At 41.4% G+C, this 18,047-nt stretch overlaps 1 protein-coding gene and 2 non-coding genes across 3 annotated transcripts in view; all 3 read left to right on the forward strand.

The window, feature by feature from the left end:
- CLCN2 (chloride voltage-gated channel 2) overlaps window positions 1–18,047 on the forward strand; it is a 129,784-nt gene that overhangs the window by 66,530 nt on the left and 45,207 nt on the right. The window contains 7 exon segments of the mRNA XM_070753740.1: window positions 606–734; window positions 2,188–2,321; window positions 3,528–3,605; window positions 7,270–7,348; window positions 14,844–14,969; window positions 15,773–15,857; window positions 17,891–17,992. Of these exon segments, the coding sequence (XP_070609841.1) occupies window positions 606–734; window positions 2,188–2,321; window positions 3,528–3,605; window positions 7,270–7,348; window positions 14,844–14,969; window positions 15,773–15,857; window positions 17,891–17,992 (733 nt within the window).
- On the forward strand, window positions 11,448–11,566 carry LOC139168703 (5S ribosomal RNA). Its single transcript, XR_011559372.1, has one exon. It is a non-coding gene; the product is annotated as a 5S ribosomal RNA (ribosomal RNA).
- Window positions 11,857–11,975, forward strand: LOC139168707 (5S ribosomal RNA). The gene has a single exon (XR_011559376.1). It is a non-coding gene; the product is annotated as a 5S ribosomal RNA (ribosomal RNA).

Raw genomic sequence — 18,047 nt, forward strand, 5'->3', positions numbered from 1 at the left:
GCCTCTCCCTCCCTCTTTCTCCCTCCCTCCCTCTTTCCCTCTCCCTCCCTCTCTTTATCTCCCACCTTCTCCCTCACTTCCTCTCCCTCCCTCTTTCCCTCTTCCTCCCTCTCTCCCTCCCTCTCTTCCTCCCACCTTCTCCCTCCCTCCCTCTCCCTCACTCCTCTCCCTCACTCCCACCCTCTTCCTCCCTCCCTCCATCCCTCTCTCCCTCTTCCTTCTCCCACCTCTCTTTCTCCCTCCCTCTCTCTATCCCCCACCTTCTCTCTCCCTCCCTCTCCCTCTCTCCCTCTTCTTCCCTCCATCCCTCTCTTTCTCTCCCTCCCTCTTTCCCTTCCTCTCTCCATCCATTCCTTTATGCCTCTATGCCTCCCTCCCTCTCCCTCTCTCCATCCCTCTCCCTCCCTCCCTCTATTCTTCCCTCTCTCTCTCTCCCTCCCTTCCTCCGTCTCTCTCCCTCTCCCTCCCTTCCTCTATGCCTCCCTCTCTCCATCCCTTCCTCTCTCCCACTCCCTCCCACTCCCTCCCTCTCTCTCTCTCACCATCTCCCTCCCTCTCTCCCCTCCCTTTCCCTTCCTCCCTCCCTCTCACTTTCTCTCTCACAGCCCAGAAATGGATGTACGGCGGCCTGGATACCAACGTTTTCTTGCAATACATGGCTTGGATTACCTATCCCATCGTGCTCATCACCTTCTCGGCTGGATTCACCCAAATCTTAGCCCCGCAGGCGGTCGGTGAGTGCTGGTCCATGGATTGGGAGGGGAAGAAGCGGTTTTGGAGGGAGGCCAGCTGAGAATCTGTGCCGGCCATTTTTTTCCTGATCCTTGAGACAAGCAAGGTTCCATTCCATCCGAGATGCAGACTCAGGGGATTCTCCTAAAAAGTGGGCCTTTCCACCCAACAGGTCACCTTCCTCAGCATTGGAAATATCGCCCCCCCCCCCCCCCGAGGAGAACCAAACTAAAGCCTTCAACTGCCCTGAATCTCAAGAAGCAAATCCATACCCTGTTTCCCCGAAAATAAGTCACCCCCGAAAGTAAAACATAAGAGAGATTTCATAGAATTGCTGAATATAAGGCATCCCCCGAAAGTAAGACGTAGAAGATGTTTCGTTTCGCAGCATTCCCGAACAGAACATATATAACATATATGTGAAGAAAGCATAATTGTTGTACATGGAAATAATGGTACGGAAGTAGTAAGAAATTCTTGATAGGATTCACAGTTTGTCTGGTTACGCTGGTTTGTGATGATAACTACTGTACAGTATATAATAAATGTTCAATTTTTTTTGTTCAGCAATAAATCTTCTTCATTGAAAAAAAATAAGACATCCCCTGAAAATAAGACATAGCACATCTTTGAGAGTAAAAATTAATATAAGATGCTGTCTTATTTTCAGGAAAACAGGGTAGGCCACGCTCAAAGGGTGCGGCGGGAATTCTGGGTGTCTTAAAACATGCTGGTTGGATGAAATCTGGGAGTTGAAGACCACGTATCTTAAATGTGGTCAAAATTGAGATCAAAATTGTGCTCGGTCTTTTCCTGACCTGGTTAAACATTATTTAATTCAATGGTCGCTCTCTGGATTTTTCTGATTTTCCTTTTTTGCTTCATCTTTCTTTCTTTCTTTCTTTCTTTCTTTCTTTCTTTCTTTCTTTCTTTCCCTCCCTCCCTTTCCCCCACCTACCCCCTCCCTCTTTTCCTCCTTCCTTCCTAACTTCCTTCCTTCTTTCCCTCCCTCCCTGCCTCTCTTCCCCCTCTCTTCCTCTCCCCCCTCCCCCTCTCTTCCCTCCTTCCCTCTCACCCTCTCACCTGTCTTCCTTCATTCCCTCCCTTCATCTCTCCCTCCCTCTCTTTTTCTCCCCCACCTCCCTCTATCTCTTCCTTCCCTCTCACCGTTTCACCTGTCTTCCTTCCTTCCTTCCTTCCTTCCTTCTCACCATCCCTCTCTCTTTCCCTCTCTCCCTCTCTTCCTCTCCCCCACCTCCCCCTCTCTCTTCCCTCCTTCCCTCTCTCCCTTTCACCTGTCTTCCTTCCTTCCTTCCTTCCTTCTCACCATCCCTCCCTCTTTCCCTCTCTTCCTCTCCCACACCTTGCCATCTCTCTTCCCTCCTTCCCTCTCTCCCTCTCACCTGTTTTCCTTCCTTCCTCCTTTTCTCCCTCCCTCCCTCCCTCCCTCTACAGGTTCTGGTATCCCAGAAATGAAAACCATCCTGCGTGGGGTGGTGCTGAAAGAATACCTCACGCTCAAGACGTTTGTGGCCAAAGTCATTGGACTGACCTGTGCCTTAGGCAGCGGGATGCCCTTGGGGAAAGAGGTGCGGAGGGGTCTGCAGTCTGGGGGCTACTAAAGTGGGAAACAAGTAAAAAACAAAATTTGTGATGCTGATGACAGAAATGAGCGTTTACTTCCCCATTTCTGGCAAAAAGAAATCCCAGCCCCGGTCCATTTTTTGCCAGCCACGGTCTCTGTAGACTTTCCTGAAGGCTGGAGAAGGTGAAACCAACAACCTTCAACCTTTGAAGAGTGTTCGGAAACTTCAGATCATGCAGAATGCAGCTGAGAGAGCAATCATGGGCCTCCTCAGATATGCCCATGTCTCATCAACACTCCGTGGCCTGCACTGGTTGCCAATCAGTTTCCGGTCACAATTCAAAGTGTTGGTTATGACCTATAAAGCCCTACATGGCATTGGACCAGAATACCTCCAAGACCGCCTTCTGCCACACGAATCCCAGCAGCCGATTAGGTCCCACAGAGTTGGCCTTCTCCGGGTCCCATTCGACTAAACAATGTCGTCTGGTGGGCCCCAGGGGAAGAGCCTTTTCTGTGGTGGCCCTGGCCCTCTGGAATCAACTCCCCCCAGAGATTAGGACTGCTCCCACCCTCCTCGCCTTTCGTAAAAACTCATTTCTGCCGCCAGGCATGGGGAAATTAACCCCCCCCCCCCAATTGTCAAGGTTGGTGTATGGTTTGATTGGATTGTATGATTATTTTATTATAAGGGTTTTGAATTGTATTTTTTTTTTAAAAAAAATTGGAATTGAACACTATTTAAGTTGTTGTGAGCCACTCCAAGTCCTTGGAGAGGAGCGGCATACAAATCTAATAAATTATTATTATTATTATTATTATTATTATTATTATTATCCATCCTGCCCTCCAGAAGGCTGAAAATCAGCAGTCTGTGCACACGTTGTTGTTGTTGTTGTTGTTGTTGTTGTTGTTATTATTATTATTATTATTATTATTATTATTAATGTTTAACATCTTTGGGGACTGTTCCAACTCTTATGATTCTGTGATTATTTTTTCCCCTCTAAGGCTGGTTAATCCCACTCCCTTTTATAAGCTTTCAGAACTGGAACAGACCCACTGTGCACGGGATCATTGATTGAGATGGGCGGCTTTAGAAACTGCGTAGAATTATTATTATTTTTTTTTAAGTGTGGATAGCATTTTGGACCCCAGCAACATTCTGCCCATCTTGCTAACCTCTTCTTTCTCCCTTTCCTGTGCCCAGGGACCTTTCGTCCACATAGCCAGCATGTGTGCGGCCCTCCTCAGCAAGTTTCTTTCGGTCTTTGGAGGCATTTATGAGGTGAGTATCTCTAAACTCTGAGGCTGCCAGATAGAAAGAAGGTGGGCTCTGAGAAGGGAAGAACATTTAATAATTTAATTTAATTTAATTTAATTTAATTTAATTTAATTTATAATTTAATTTAATTTAATTTAATTTAATTTAATTTAATTTAATTTAATTTAATTTAATTTAATTTAATTTAATTTAATTTAATTTAATTTAATTTAATTTAATTTAATTTAATTTAATTTAATTTAATTTAATTTAATTTAATTTAATTTAATTTAATTTAATTTAATTTAATTTAATTTAATTTAATTTAATTTAATTTAATTTAATTTAATTCAATTCAATTCAATTCAATTCAATCCAATCCAATCCAATCCAATCCAATCCAATCCAATCCAATTCATTTAAATTTAATTTAATTTCTCTAGAAAAAGTGCAGAGAAGAGCGACAAAGATGATTAGGGGACTAGCGTCTAAAACAGTGATGGCGAACCTATGGCATGGGTGCCACAAGTAGCACATGGAGCCATATCTGGTGGCACATGAGCTGTTGTCTTCGCTCAGCTCCAACATGCATGTGTGTGCTGGCCAGCTGATTTTTGGCTCTCACAGAGCCTCCAGGGGGATGGGGGAGGGCGGTTTTACCCTCCCCGGCTCCAGGGAAGCCTTTGGAGTCTGGAGAGAGCGACACACGAGCGACACACGAGCCAAAATTGAACGGGTCCAAAGACAGGCTACAATAATGGTGGAAGGTCTTAAGCATAAAACGTATCAGGAAAGACTTCATGAACTCAATCTGTAGAGTCTGGAGGACAGAAGGGAAAGGGGGGACATGATCGAAAGATTTAAATATTTTAAAGGGTTAAATAAGGTTCAAGAGGGAAGTGTTGTTAATAGGAAAGTGAACACAAGAACAAGGGGACACAATCTGAAGTTAGTTGGAGGAAAGATCAAAAGCAACGTGAGAAAATATTATTTTACTGAAAGAGTAGTAGATGCTTGGAACAAACTTCCAGCAGACGTGGTTGGTAAATCCACAGGAACTGAATTTAAACATGCCTGGGATAAACATATATCCATTGTAAGATAAAATAGTATAAGGGCAGACTAGATGGACCATGAGGTCTTTTTCTGCCGTCAGTCTTCTATATTTCTACTGGGCCTACCAGAAATTGGGAAATGGGCCATTTCCACCCTCCAGAGGACCTCCGGGGGGGGGGGAAGCTGTTTTCATCCTCCCCAGGCATTGAATTATGGGTGTGGGCACTCACAGATGTGAAATGGCGCATGCCCATGCTTTTTCGTCACCGGAGGAAAAAATGGTTCGCCATCACTAGGCTAAAACATATGAAAAACTGTTGCAGGAACTGGGCATGGTTAGTTTAATGAAAAGAAGGACCAGGGGAGACATGATAGCAGTCTTCCAATATCTCAGGGGTTGCCACAAAGAAGAAGGAGTCAAGCTATTCTCCAAAGCACCTGAGGGTAGAACAAGAAGCAATGGGTGGAAACTAAACAAGGAGAGAAGCAACTTAGAACTAAGGAGGAATTTCCTGACAGTTAGAACAATTAATCAAAATAAAATAATAAAATAAAATCAACAATAATAACCCCCAAATTTTTAGAAATCGAACGAAAATTCAGGCCTGCTTTACGGTCATTGCCAAAAAAAAAAAAGTCCAACAGGCATTCTTGAACACCTAGAAAAAAAGTAAGGTTGTGGCCTTTTATTCCTGTGACCGTATTATTATAAGATTCATGACTTCATTCTCAAACTCTCTTGCCCGCCAACTAACGTTACACGGTGCTCCAAGGCCAGGCTGTTTGAGAACAAGGGGGATTGTTGTTCAAGATATTTAGAAGGTCTGTTTTCCAAACCTCGGGATATAAATATAGGTTGAAAGCTGAGAAAGGCCAACTGAGCTGGGAGGTAAGAGCTGAGAAGGATTCCTAATTTATGCTCTGCATATCAACTTAGCCCTCTGTGACATTAGCAGAAAAGAGGAGCACCATGAAAAAAACCAGCATTCCCGTGGCATTTTATTTATTGGTTTGTTTATCGAATGGAAAATCTGCCCATCTTACCTCACAGATGCTTTCTCTTTCACGGCAATCATGAATCATGATCGAAACATTTAAATATGTTAAAGGGTTAAATAAGGTTCAGGAGAGAAGTGTTTTTAATAGGAAAGTGAACACAAGAACAAGGGAACACAATCTGAAGTTAGTTGGGGGAAAGATCAGAAGCAACGTGAGAAAATATTATTTTACTGAAAGATGAGTAGATGCTTGGAACAAACTTCCAGCAGACGTGGTTGGTCAATCCAGAGTCACTGAATTTAAACATGCCTGGGATAAACATAGATCCATCCTAAGATAAAATGCGGGAAATAGTATAAGGGCAGACTAGATGGACCAGGAGGTCTTTTTCTGCCGTCAGTCTTCTATGTTTCTAGCTTTATACACTGCTCAAAAAAGGAAAGAGAACCCTTAAACAACACAATTTAACTCCAAGTACCGTATTTTTCTATGTATAAGACACACCTTTTTCCTTCCTAAAAGAGGCTGATAATTAGGGTGCGTCTTATACTCTGAATGTAGCTTTTTTCCCCAGCCCTAACTAGGTGCTAACGATTTTCCCAGCTCTTACCTTGCAGGCTCTCTCATTGTTACTCTCTGCAAAGAGTGTTTTCCAAACCCTAAGTCTTTGCAGGGTTTTTTCCCCATTGGTCTAACTTGCTCCAAATGTTTCTTTCCAGCCCTAACCAGGTGCTAATGATTTTCCCAGCTCTTACTCGCTTGCAAGCTCTTTCATTGTTACTCTCTGTCAGGAATGTTTTCCAAACCCTGTTCTTGTAAGGTTTTTTTTAATTGCTCTACTAGCTCCGAATGTTTCTTTCCAGCCCTAACCAGGTGCTAATAATGTCTTCAGCTCTTACCGGCTTGCAAGCTCTTTCATTGTTACTTTCTGCAAAGAAGAATGTTTTCCAATCCCTAAGTCTTTGCAGGGTTTTCCCCCCATTGGTCTAACATGCTCCAAATATTTCTTTCCAGCCCTAACCAGGTGCTAACAATGTTCCCAGCTCTTACTGGCTTGCAAGTCCTTTCATTGTTACTCTCTCAAAATAAAGTTTTTTAAGCCCTTAACCAGGGGATAAAATAATGTGCTGAAGCTGACCAGACTAAGGATGCTAGCCAGATGAATACCCGATAAGCAGATTATTTTCCCTATTTTCCTCCCCCAAAACTAAGGTGTGTCTTATATTCCAGTGCGTCTTATACTCCGAAAAATACGGTAAATCAAACTTCTGTGAAATCAAACTCTCCCCTTAGGAAGCAACCCTGATGGACAATCAATTTCACAGGCTGTTGTGCACATTCAACTTTGTACAGAACAAAGTATTCAAAGAGAATATTTCATTTATTCAGATCTAGGATGTGTTATTTGTTTTTTTTTTGAGGAGTATAGTTAAAACCTCAATAAATTCCTCTTCTCTTGGCACGCGATGGTCTTAGCAAAATGGCTTTGCTAACATCTTTCAGTGTAAATTGGGTGCTCTGGGTGGAGCTCCATTTTCGCTACTCCACTGCGTCCGTCCCCCCCCCCTTACGGGTAGCAACCAACCCCTGCTTACATCCCTCTTCTTTCTCTCTCTCTCTCTCTCTCTTGCAGAATGAATCCCGTAATATTGAGATGTTGGCAGCTGCTTGCGCGGTGGGCGTTGGGTGCTGCTTCGCTGCTCCCATTGGTGGTAAGACTTCCTGCCAGAATTTTACATGGGCCTCATCCTTGTTCCTTTTGGGCAAAAGATCTCTTTTCCTGCCTGCTCTGTTCCAGTGGTCAGATTCAGGATAGAAGAGAAGAGAAGAGAATAAAAAAGAATAGGATAAGATTAGGATAGGATAGAAATAAGAAAGAATAGAATAGGATAGGATAGGATAAGAAAGAATAGGATGGAAATAAGAATAGAATAGAATAAAAAAGAATACTATGAAAATAAGAATAGAATAGAATAAGAAAGAATAGGATAGAAATAAGAAAGAATAGAATAGATTAGAATAAGAAAGAATAGGATGGAAATAAGAATAGAATGGAATGTAATAGAATGTAATAGAATAGAATAGGATGAAAATAAGAATAGAATAGAATAAAAAAGAATAGGATAGAAATAAGAAAGAATAGAATAAATAAGAAAGAATAGGATGGAAATAAGAATAGAATGGAATGGAATGGAATAGAATAATAGAATGGGATAGAACAGAATAGAATAGAATTCTTTTTTGGCCAAGAGTGACACACAAAGAATTTGTCTGGGTGCAGATGCTCTCAGTGTACATAAAAGAAAAAATAAGTTCGTCAAGGTATAACACTTAATGATAGTCTGGGTTTTGCACTTAGGTCATTAGATATGAGTACTCCAAGGACCTTGACAAAGTGAGGGTCGTCAACAAGGTCATGTCCTCCAAGCTTGTATTTTGTGTTCTGATTTTTTTCCCCCAACGTGTAAGACCAGGGCATTTGTTGGTTGAGATTTGGAGGGGCCAATTCTGGGAATTGAAATCCATCCGTCTTAAAAGTTAGTGAGATAGAGAAACACGAAGGCAGTATTTATTTATTTATTTATTTATTTATTTATTTATTTAATTAATTAATTAATTAATTAATTAATTAATTCAACTTCTATGCCGCCCAATCCCGAAGGACTCAGGTCTTACAACAAAAGTATAAATACAAAAACAATAAAAAGAAGTCAAATTTACAATCTAAAACTATAAAACCCTGATTAAAAACCCATAATTAACCAATCACGACAACATGCATGCATATCATTCATACGATTTGGCCATGATAGTTGTTGATTCTTTAGAGTCTTCGGAGAGGGGCGGCATAGAAATCCAATCAATCAATCAACAGACAGACAGACAGACAGACAGACAGACAGACAGACAAACAAACCATGTCCCCCGGGCCTGCCGGCAAAGCCAGGTCTTCGTGTCCTTTCAGAAGGCCAGTAGGGAGGGAGCAGTATGGACATCGGGGCGGCGGGAGTTGATTCCATAGAGCCGGGGTGGCCACAGAGAAGGTGCCGCCTACCTGCATTGCTTAGTCGACGGGACCTGGTGGAGGCCAACTCTGTGTGTTCTTATAGGTCTCACGGAGGTATGTGGCAGGCGACACTCCTGTAAATAGTCTGGCCCTGCGCAATATAGGCCTTTATAGGTAATAACCAACACCTTGAATTGTGCCCGGAGACTAATAGGAAGCCAGTGCTTAGTTAAATTTACTAGACAGAATATATCATATAGAGATATTTTATAGATAAGTTTACTTTTCTGAATTGGTTTAAACCACAATTATATAGTTGGGGGAAAGTATTGAAAAGTTAAAATTTTTATGATAGCATATACTATACTGTATATAGAGATATTTTATTGAAATGTTTACTTTTCTGTATTGATCTAAACTATAATTAGTTTTTTTCTTTCTGTATTAAGAAGACTTCTATACTGAGCGGAGCAATTGTAGCTCCTTTTTGTGTTAAATGTAGTGTCTTGTCAATTTAATGTTTGTTTGTTTTGTTATGTCTTTTACTTTGAAAACCAATAAAAAATATTTATTTTTTAAAAAGGAACCCAGTGCAGCTCGTGGAGCATAGGTGTTATACGGGTGTACTGAGTTACACCCATGACAACTCGCATAGCTGCATTCTACACCATTTGGAGTCCCCGAACACTCTTCAAGGGTAGCCCCATGTAGAGTGCGTTGCAATAATCAAGACGGGAGGCGACGAGGGCCTGAGTATGATTCCTCTACACTTTTATCATTGCTTAATTTGGTGGGATTATAAATCAGAACCATCCTTCCCAGATTATCACAGTGAGGGAAACCACATTTAGCTCTCCGAGGGCCCAAGACTCTGCTTGTCTTTTTGACATAAATACGCAAGACGTATTTGCATCTTTCAGGCAAATACGTAGATGTAAATTTCCCAAATCCTTGTTTTCTGGCTGGAGCCTAGATTCCCAGGATCCGACTGCAGGTGATAAGGAGAGAGAGGCGCCCTGCCTTCCTTTATAAGCAATCTCCTTAACATAAACGGGATTGACTGGCGTTTGGGAGATCTGCCAAACTGGGTTGAAATTGACCCTTCGGCACAATTGCAGGGAAAGCACAAAGTTGCATGTCCCAGCGAGGAGAAGGCCGTCTTTGATCGATCTCAAAGGATTTCTGGATGGCCTTAGGCAGCCGAGACAGATCCAGGGTGGTGCATACGCCTGGAGGGATCCCACCTCCACCTGATCCCAGAATCTTGCATGTTTTTTTCTTCTTGGGCTGGTCCAGGCATGTTCTCCTGTGCCACCTGACTTCTCAGCGGTTTTAGAATGGAATAGAATAGAATAGAATAGAAATAAGAATAGAAATAAGAATGGAATGGAATAGAATAGAATAGCACAGAATAGAGAAAAGAAAACAGAATAGAATAGAAATAATAATGGAATAGAATAGAATAGAATAGAAAATAGAATAGAATAAGAAATAATAGGATAGAAATTAGAATAGAATAGAATAGAATAGAGTAGAACAGAATTAAGAATGGAATGGAATAGAATGGAATGGAATGGAATAGAATAGAATAGAATAGAATTTTATTGGCCAAGTGTGATTGGACACACAAGGAATTTGTCTTCGGTGCAGATGCTCTCAGCGTACATAAAAGAAAAAGATGCATTTGTCACAGTTTTATATCAATACAAGGCACACCTTACATCAGTGTTGGCGAACCTTTTTTGGTTCGCGTGCCAAAAGGGGGTTTGGGTGTGGATGAGCATGCGTGCGGGGTGTCCATGCCCATTCCTCCTTCCACCACCCCTTACATTTATTTATTTATCAATATTGATTTTTTTCCTTGACAAATGCATCTTTTCTTTTATGTACACTGGGAGCATATATATATAATTTATTTATTAGATTTGTATGCTGCCCCTCTCCGCAGACTCGGGGCGGCTCACAACAGTGATAAAAACAGTATACAATGACAAATCTAATATTAAAAGTCTATAATAATGAATCTAACATTAAAAGTCTAAAAACCCCATTGTTTAAAAATCATACATACAACATACCATACATAAAACTACATAGGCAAGGGGAGATGTCTCAGATATCTCATGCACCAAAGGCAAATTCCTTGTGTGTCCAATCACACTTAGCCAATAAAGAATTCTATTCGGTTCCTTTCCGTTCTATTCCATTTCATTCTATTCAATTCTATTCTATTCTATCCGTTTGCATTCCATTTCATCCCATTCCATTGTACTCCATTCAGTTCCATTCCATATTCTATTCCATTCCATTCTATTCTATTCTATCCATTCCCATTCCATTCCCTATTCTGTTCTATTCTATCTGTTCCCATTCCATTCCCTATTCTATTCTATTCTATTCTCTTCTATTCTACTCTATCCGTTCCCATTCCATTTCATCCCATCCCATCCCATCCCATTGTACTCCATTCAGTGCCATCCCATATTCCATTCCATTCCATTGTATTCCATACATTCCCATCCTGTTCCGTTCCATTCCATTCTGTCGTGTTCTATTCTGTTCTATCAGAGGTCTTCAATCTTGCCAACATTAATACTTGTGGACTTCAATCCCCACAATTCTCCAGACAGCAAAGAGAATTGTGGGAGTCCCACAATGAGGGATTGAAGTCCGCAAGATTTAAAGTTGGCACATTTGAAGGCCCCCTAATCTAATCTAGATTACAGTCCCTCTCATAGCTGAGGTAATTATTGAGGGCAAGCACAAGCGCCATCTTAAGAGCGGCAGCAAACAGGCCTTCAAGTGTCTACGGCCATACTACCCTGAACGCGCCCGATCCCGTCTGATCTCGGAAGCTAAGCAGGGTCAGGCCTGGTTAGTACTTGGATGGGAGACCGCCTGGGAATACCGGGTGCTGTAGGCTTTTTATTTTTTTTTAACCTAAAAAAAAGAAGAAACTTTTCCCTCCCGGTGCAGCCTCTCTTCCTCTTTCCCTGCAAATTGCAGCGCATGCAGGAATTGCAACTCTATTTTTTTAGGAGCGTGTGTGATCTTTTTGCATCCGCTTGCTGGTTTTTGAAGGGGCAGCGCAGAAGTACAGAAGCAAGGGGTGGGGAGGCGGTGAGGGACGATGGGTCCATTTTCTAGTGTTGCTGATTGGTGTGCAATGTATTGAGGACCAGCTTTAAAGCACCAGCAAACAGCCATTGAAATGTCTACGGCCACACTACCCTGAACGCGCCCGATCCCGTCTGATCTCGGAAGCTAAGCAGGGTCAGGCCTGGTTAGTACTTGGATGGGAGACCGCCTGGGAATACCGGGTGCTGTAGGCTTTTGCCCCCCTTTGAAGACTTTTGCTGCCGCTGCCAACAGAAGGCAACGCTGCTTTTCCCATTCTCTGTTTTTTTTTCCCTTTCCTTTTTTCCCCTTTTGCAACCATCTTCAGTAGTAAGGATATATATGAATCCCAGCGACCAGTTAGGTCCCACAGAGTGGATCTTCTCCGGGTCCCATCAACTAAGCAATGTCGCCTGGCGGGACCCAGGGGAAGAGCCTTCTCTGTGGCGGCCCCAGCCCTCTGGAACCAACTCCCCCCAGAGATTAAAACGGCCCCCACCCTCCTTGCCTTTCGTAAACAACTTAAAACCCACCTCTGCCACCAGGCATGGGGGAATTGAGATCCTCTTTCCCCCTAGGCCTTTACAATTCTATGCATGGTATGTATGTATGTATGTTTGGTTTTTATATTAATTGATTTTTAATCATCAATACCAAATTACTATTGTACACTGTTTTATTGTCGCTGTTAGCCGCCCCGAGTCTCTGGAGAGGGGCGGCATACAAATCCAATAAATAAATAAAATAAATAAATATATTTTGTGGTTTCTCACGCAGGTTCTAGTAGTGGGTCCATTTCCCTTTCTCTGACCTCAACACAGACAGTTCCATTCTGTCACTCGATGGTTGTCTTGAGGCCAATGCATCCCATGAAGACGAACCTTTGGCCTTGGAATTAATTCATAGAATAGGCGATAGAATAGAGGATGGGATGGGATGAGACAGAATAGAATAGAAGGATAGGATAGGATAGAATAGAGAATAGGATAGGAAAGTATAGAATAGAATAAAATAGAATATAGGATGAGATGGGATAGAATAGAATAGAGAATAGGATAGGATAGAATAGAGTAGAATATAGAACAGAATAGAAGAATAGAGAATAGGATGGGAAAGAATAGTATAGAATAGAATAGAATAGAATAGAGGATGGGATGGGATGAGACAGAATAGAATAGAAGAATAGGATAGGATAGAATAGAATAGAGAATAGGATAGGAAAGTATAGAATAGAATAAAATAGAATATAGGATGAGATGGGATAGAATAGAATAGAGAATAGGATAGGATAGAATAGAGTAGAATATAGAATAGAATAGAAGAATAGAGAATAGGATGGGAAAGAATAGTATAGAATAAAATAGAATAGAATAGAATAGAGGATGGGATGGGATAGAATAGAGTAGAATATAGAATAGAATAGAAGAATAGAGAATAGGGTAGGAAAGTATAGTATAGAATAGAATAGAGGATGGGATAGAATAGAATAGAATGGAATCGAATAGATTATAGAATGGAACTGAATGGAGTACAATGGAATGGGATGAAATGGAATGTGAACGGATAGAATAGAATAGAATAGAGAATAGAATAGAATTCTTTATTGGCCAAGTGTAATTAGACACACAAGGAATTTGTCTTGGTGCATATACTCTCAGTGTACATAGAAGAAAAGATGCATTTGTCAAGAATCATCGGGTATAACACTTAATGGTTGTCATAGGGTGCAAATAACTAATCAGGAAATAATCAATATTAATACAAATTGTAAGGATGCAAGCGACAGATTACAGTCATTCAGTCCTAAGTGGGAGGAGATGGCTGAAAGGAACGATGAGAAGACTAATAGTAATACTAACACAGCCTTAGTGGATAGTTTGACAGTGTTGAGGGAATTATTGGTTTAGCAGAGTGATGGCGTTCAGGAAAAAACTGTTCTTTTTCTGTTGTGCAGTGCTCTATAGTGTTGTTTTGTGGGAAGAAGTTGAAACAGTTTGTGTCCAGGAAGTGAGGGTCAGCAATTATTTTCACAGTGTTGAACACTCTGTTGCTGAAGTCGTATTTTCTGCAATCGAGTTTGGAGCGGTTTACCTTCAGTTTGTATTTATTGTTTGCCTGAGTATTATTGGGGCTGAAACTGAATAAGTCGTTGACATGTAGGACATTGTAGCTGACAATTTCGTGTACTATGCTTAGCTCAGACTATAGGGGGCGCAGTTTCTTTTCTTTCTTTCGTCGTTTCTTTCTAAATCCTTCTCTTCTGAAGTTTTTGCTAGCACAGGTTCAGAGTTGACAAACGAAGATGAATTGAGATGCCTTCAGCAATTTCACTGCTCTGAGTTGTATGAGAAGGGCAGCCTAGAAATCTAATAAATAATAATACATAATACAGTGGTACCTCGTGATATGAACCCCTCGTGATACGAACTCCTCATGATAAGAACCCGGGGTTCGGGAATTTTTTGCCTCTTCTTACGAATTTTTTTTGGCTTACGAACCCACCGCAGATCGCAAAATGGCGCTCTGCTGGGCGCCGCCACCCGGCTGTCACCTTCTGAAACAGCCGGGGGGCTTCTCGGCGTTCTCCCGAACACCAAACCCGGAAGTTCAGGTTCGGGTTCCGGAGGCCGCCGAGAAGCATCCGGCTGTTTCAGAAGGTTATAGCCGGGCGGCGGCGCCTGGCAGAGCGCCGTGTTTGTGATTGGCGGCAGCGTTTTCGGCCGATCTGGAGGCTGAAAAGGAGGTGGGGAATCCCAATAGGGAATTCCATGGGCAGAGCTTTGACATCACGAAGACGTCCTTCCTGGAGGCCACGTTCGGGTTCGGGAGAACGCCGAGAAGCCCCCAGCTGTTTTAAAAGGTGACAGCCGGGCAGCGGCGCCCAGCGGAACACCATTTTGCGATTTTTTTCCCCCTTTGCACGCATTAATCACTTTTACATTGTTTCCTATGGGAAACAATGTTTCGTCTTACGAACTTTTCGCCTTACGAACCTACTTCCGGAACCAATTAAGTTCGTAAGACGAGGTATTACTGTAATAATTTCCCTGGGTTTTTTTGTCTTTTTCTCTCTCGTCCATTAGGCGTCCTTTTCAGCATCGAAGTCACTTCCACGTTCTTTGCGGTCCGCAACTATTGGCGTGGTTTCTTCGCGGCCACCTTCAGCGCATTCATTTTCCGGGTGCTTGCGGTGTGGAACAAAGATGAAGGTACCGTACAGTGGCGAAGTCCAATGTGTTTTTTTTTACTACCGGTACCAATTGATTTTTCTATTGTATACATTGTAAATAATATTTATGCTCTACTTTTATTAGTCTGGGTTATTGGCTGAACAACCACCACTGCCACATACAGGGGGTGGACACAAAAATGGAAATACTTTGCAGCTCTTGGAATCCAGATTTGTGAAGCTCCCTTCAAACAGTTTTTGTGGACACTGGGTGCTGTACGTGTCCATTGAGATCTGCAGTGATTTTAGGAGCTGCGGTCTTGCGATCCGCTCTAACAATTCGCTTTAGAGTCCGACGGTCTCTCTCAGACAACTTCAACTTTCGACCAGACCTGTGCTTGGCTGAGGACGTTTTCCCTTCTCTTTCAAAAGCAGTCATGACTTTTGAGACATGACCTCTTGAAATGCCAAACATTCGGGCACTTTCTGTTACACTAGCGCCTGCCATTCGAGCACCAAAAATTTGGCCTCTTTGAAAGTCTGAGAGGTCTGCCATTTCTAGAAGGTTATAACCCATGTCCTTAAATTTCTGTTTTAAAAAAAGGTAGTTTAAAATAACATATTAAATAACAGAATTAAAAAAAAACATTAAAATATGTCAAGTTTGGATTGATTTGAACATGTTCAAGCATTATGATGCCAAAATGTCAAGTGTTTCCATTTTTTTGTCCACCCCCTTTATATACAGTACTCTGCTTCTAAGTTTAGGATTCTAACATTGGTTATAAGCCCAGTTTTGAATGCTAACACGTGTCTTACTGCAGCTTGTTCTCTTTCCTTCAGAAACCATCACGGCACTTTTCAAAACCCGCTTCCGGCTCGACTTTCCCTTCGACCTGCAGGAGCTGCCGGCTTTTGCAGTGATCGGGTGAGTCTCGCTCGCTTTTGTGGTGGGGCCCCCTTGCCTTTGGATGTGGGTGGTGTCAGATATAAGTTTATTTCTTGAGATAATATTAGAATAGAATAGTATAGCATAGCATAGCATAGCAAAGCATAGCATACAATACAATACAATACACAGAGCCTTCTCTGTGGCGGCCTCGACTCTCTGGAACCAGCTCCCCCCAGAGATTAGAACTGCCCCTACCCTCCTTGCCTTTCTCAAACTCCTTAAAACCCACCTTTGTCGTCAGGCATGGGGGAACTGAGATATCTCCCCCGGGCCTATACAATTTATCTATCTATGGTATGCTTGTGTGTATGTCTGTTTAATAATGGGTTTTTTAAATATTTTAAATTGTAAATTATTAGATTTGTTATAAACTGTTTTTATTGTGTTGTGAGCCACCCCGAGTCTACGGAAAGGGGCGGCATACAAATCTAATCTAATTAATAAATAAATAGATAGATAGATAGATAGATAGATAGATAGATAGATAGATAGATGATAGATAGATAGATAGATAGATAGATAGATAGATAGATAGATGATAGATAGATAGATAGATAGATAGATAGATAGATAGATAGATAGATAGATGATAGATAGATAACTAACAATACAATACAATACAATACAATACAATACTTTTTTCAGTTCCGTTGTAACTTCAAACGGTCACTAAATGAACTATATTGGGGGGGGACAGCCTTTTCTAGAATAGAATGGAATGGAATAGAATTAGAATAGAACAGAACAGAACAGAATAGAATAGAATAGAATAGAATAGAATAGAATTCTTTATTGGCCAAGTGTGATTGGACACACAAGGAATTTGTCTTGGTGCCTATGCTCTCAGCGTACATAAAAGAAAAATATACATTTGTCAAGAATGCATGTGGTACAGCACTTAATGATTGTCATAGGGGTCAAATAAGCAATGAAGAAACAATCAATATTAATAAAAATCTTAGGATACAAGCAACAAGTTACAGTCATACAGTCCTAAATGGGAGGAAAAGGATGATAGGAATGATGAGAAAAACTAGTAGAAATAGAAGTGCAGACTTAATAAAAAGTTATTACAATGCAAGAAAATGGTTTGTAACCGTAGGAAAGGCTGATGTAAGCCATGATCAGTATGTAATCATGGTTTGCTAACTGTGCTGCAACCTGATTGGCTGTAACTGATATATAAGGAGTAACACCATTTTATGGGCGTGGTTTGCGATATGTGGTTTGTGCTGGGTGGTTTGTAGTGAGTGGTTTGTTCTATTGTTTTAGTGTTTAGTGGTTTGTGCGCGGTTGCAGTGGTGGAAGTAATAGTAGTGTATGATAGTTTGTGGTAGTTTATTTAGAGAAGTATTTTGCTAAGAAGAAAACTCATTACTGGACTCCGTGGTGTCAACCCCCAACCCCCAACATTTTTCCCTTAGTCTATCCACGATTGACCTCACCAGGTTCCTTAGAGGTCAGTAAGGGGCGAGCCATAAGTGCACCAGTGTGCCTTCCGTCCCCTGTCCAATTGCCCCTTCTATATTTTATATATCTTTTCTCCCATTCATATATCCTTTCCTCTATTCTTCATTGACGTATTCTATTCTCATATTTTTTCTTCTATCCTTTCCCTGATATTTACTACTACATGTTTTTATTCTCTTTAACTTTCAATTTGTATTGGACTAAATAAATTAAATAAATAAATAAATAAAATAAATAAATAAATAAATAGAATGAATAAATAAATAAATAAATAAAATTAAATGAATGAATGAATAAATAAATAAATAAATACATACATACATAAAATTAATTAAATAAATAAATAAAGTAAAATATATTTTTACAAGAAACTCTTTCATTGAAGACTTCAATTAGGTATAGTTGTGAACTGTGGCTTGGTGGTGGGATCACCTTCCATGGGTACAAAACTCTCCCGCAACAGGTGGACCCTCCCCTCCTCTTCCCAAACTAGCGATCCTCCTCCCCTCCCCTACTAACCCCTCTTTCCTTTCTTTTAGGATCGCCAGTGGCTTCGGGGGAGCCCTCTTTGTCTACTTCAATCGCAAGATCGTGCAATTCATGCGTAAACAGAAAACCATCAACCGCTTCCTGATGAAAAAGTAAGGAGTGCAGAGACCCCGGTTTGGGGGTCAGTGCGGGGGTGGGGGGTGGGGG

The sequence above is a fragment of the Erythrolamprus reginae genome, chromosome 5, assembly GCF_031021105.1.
Source record: "Erythrolamprus reginae isolate rEryReg1 chromosome 5, rEryReg1.hap1, whole genome shotgun sequence".
Taxonomy (NCBI): domain Eukaryota; kingdom Metazoa; phylum Chordata; class Lepidosauria; order Squamata; family Dipsadidae; genus Erythrolamprus; species Erythrolamprus reginae.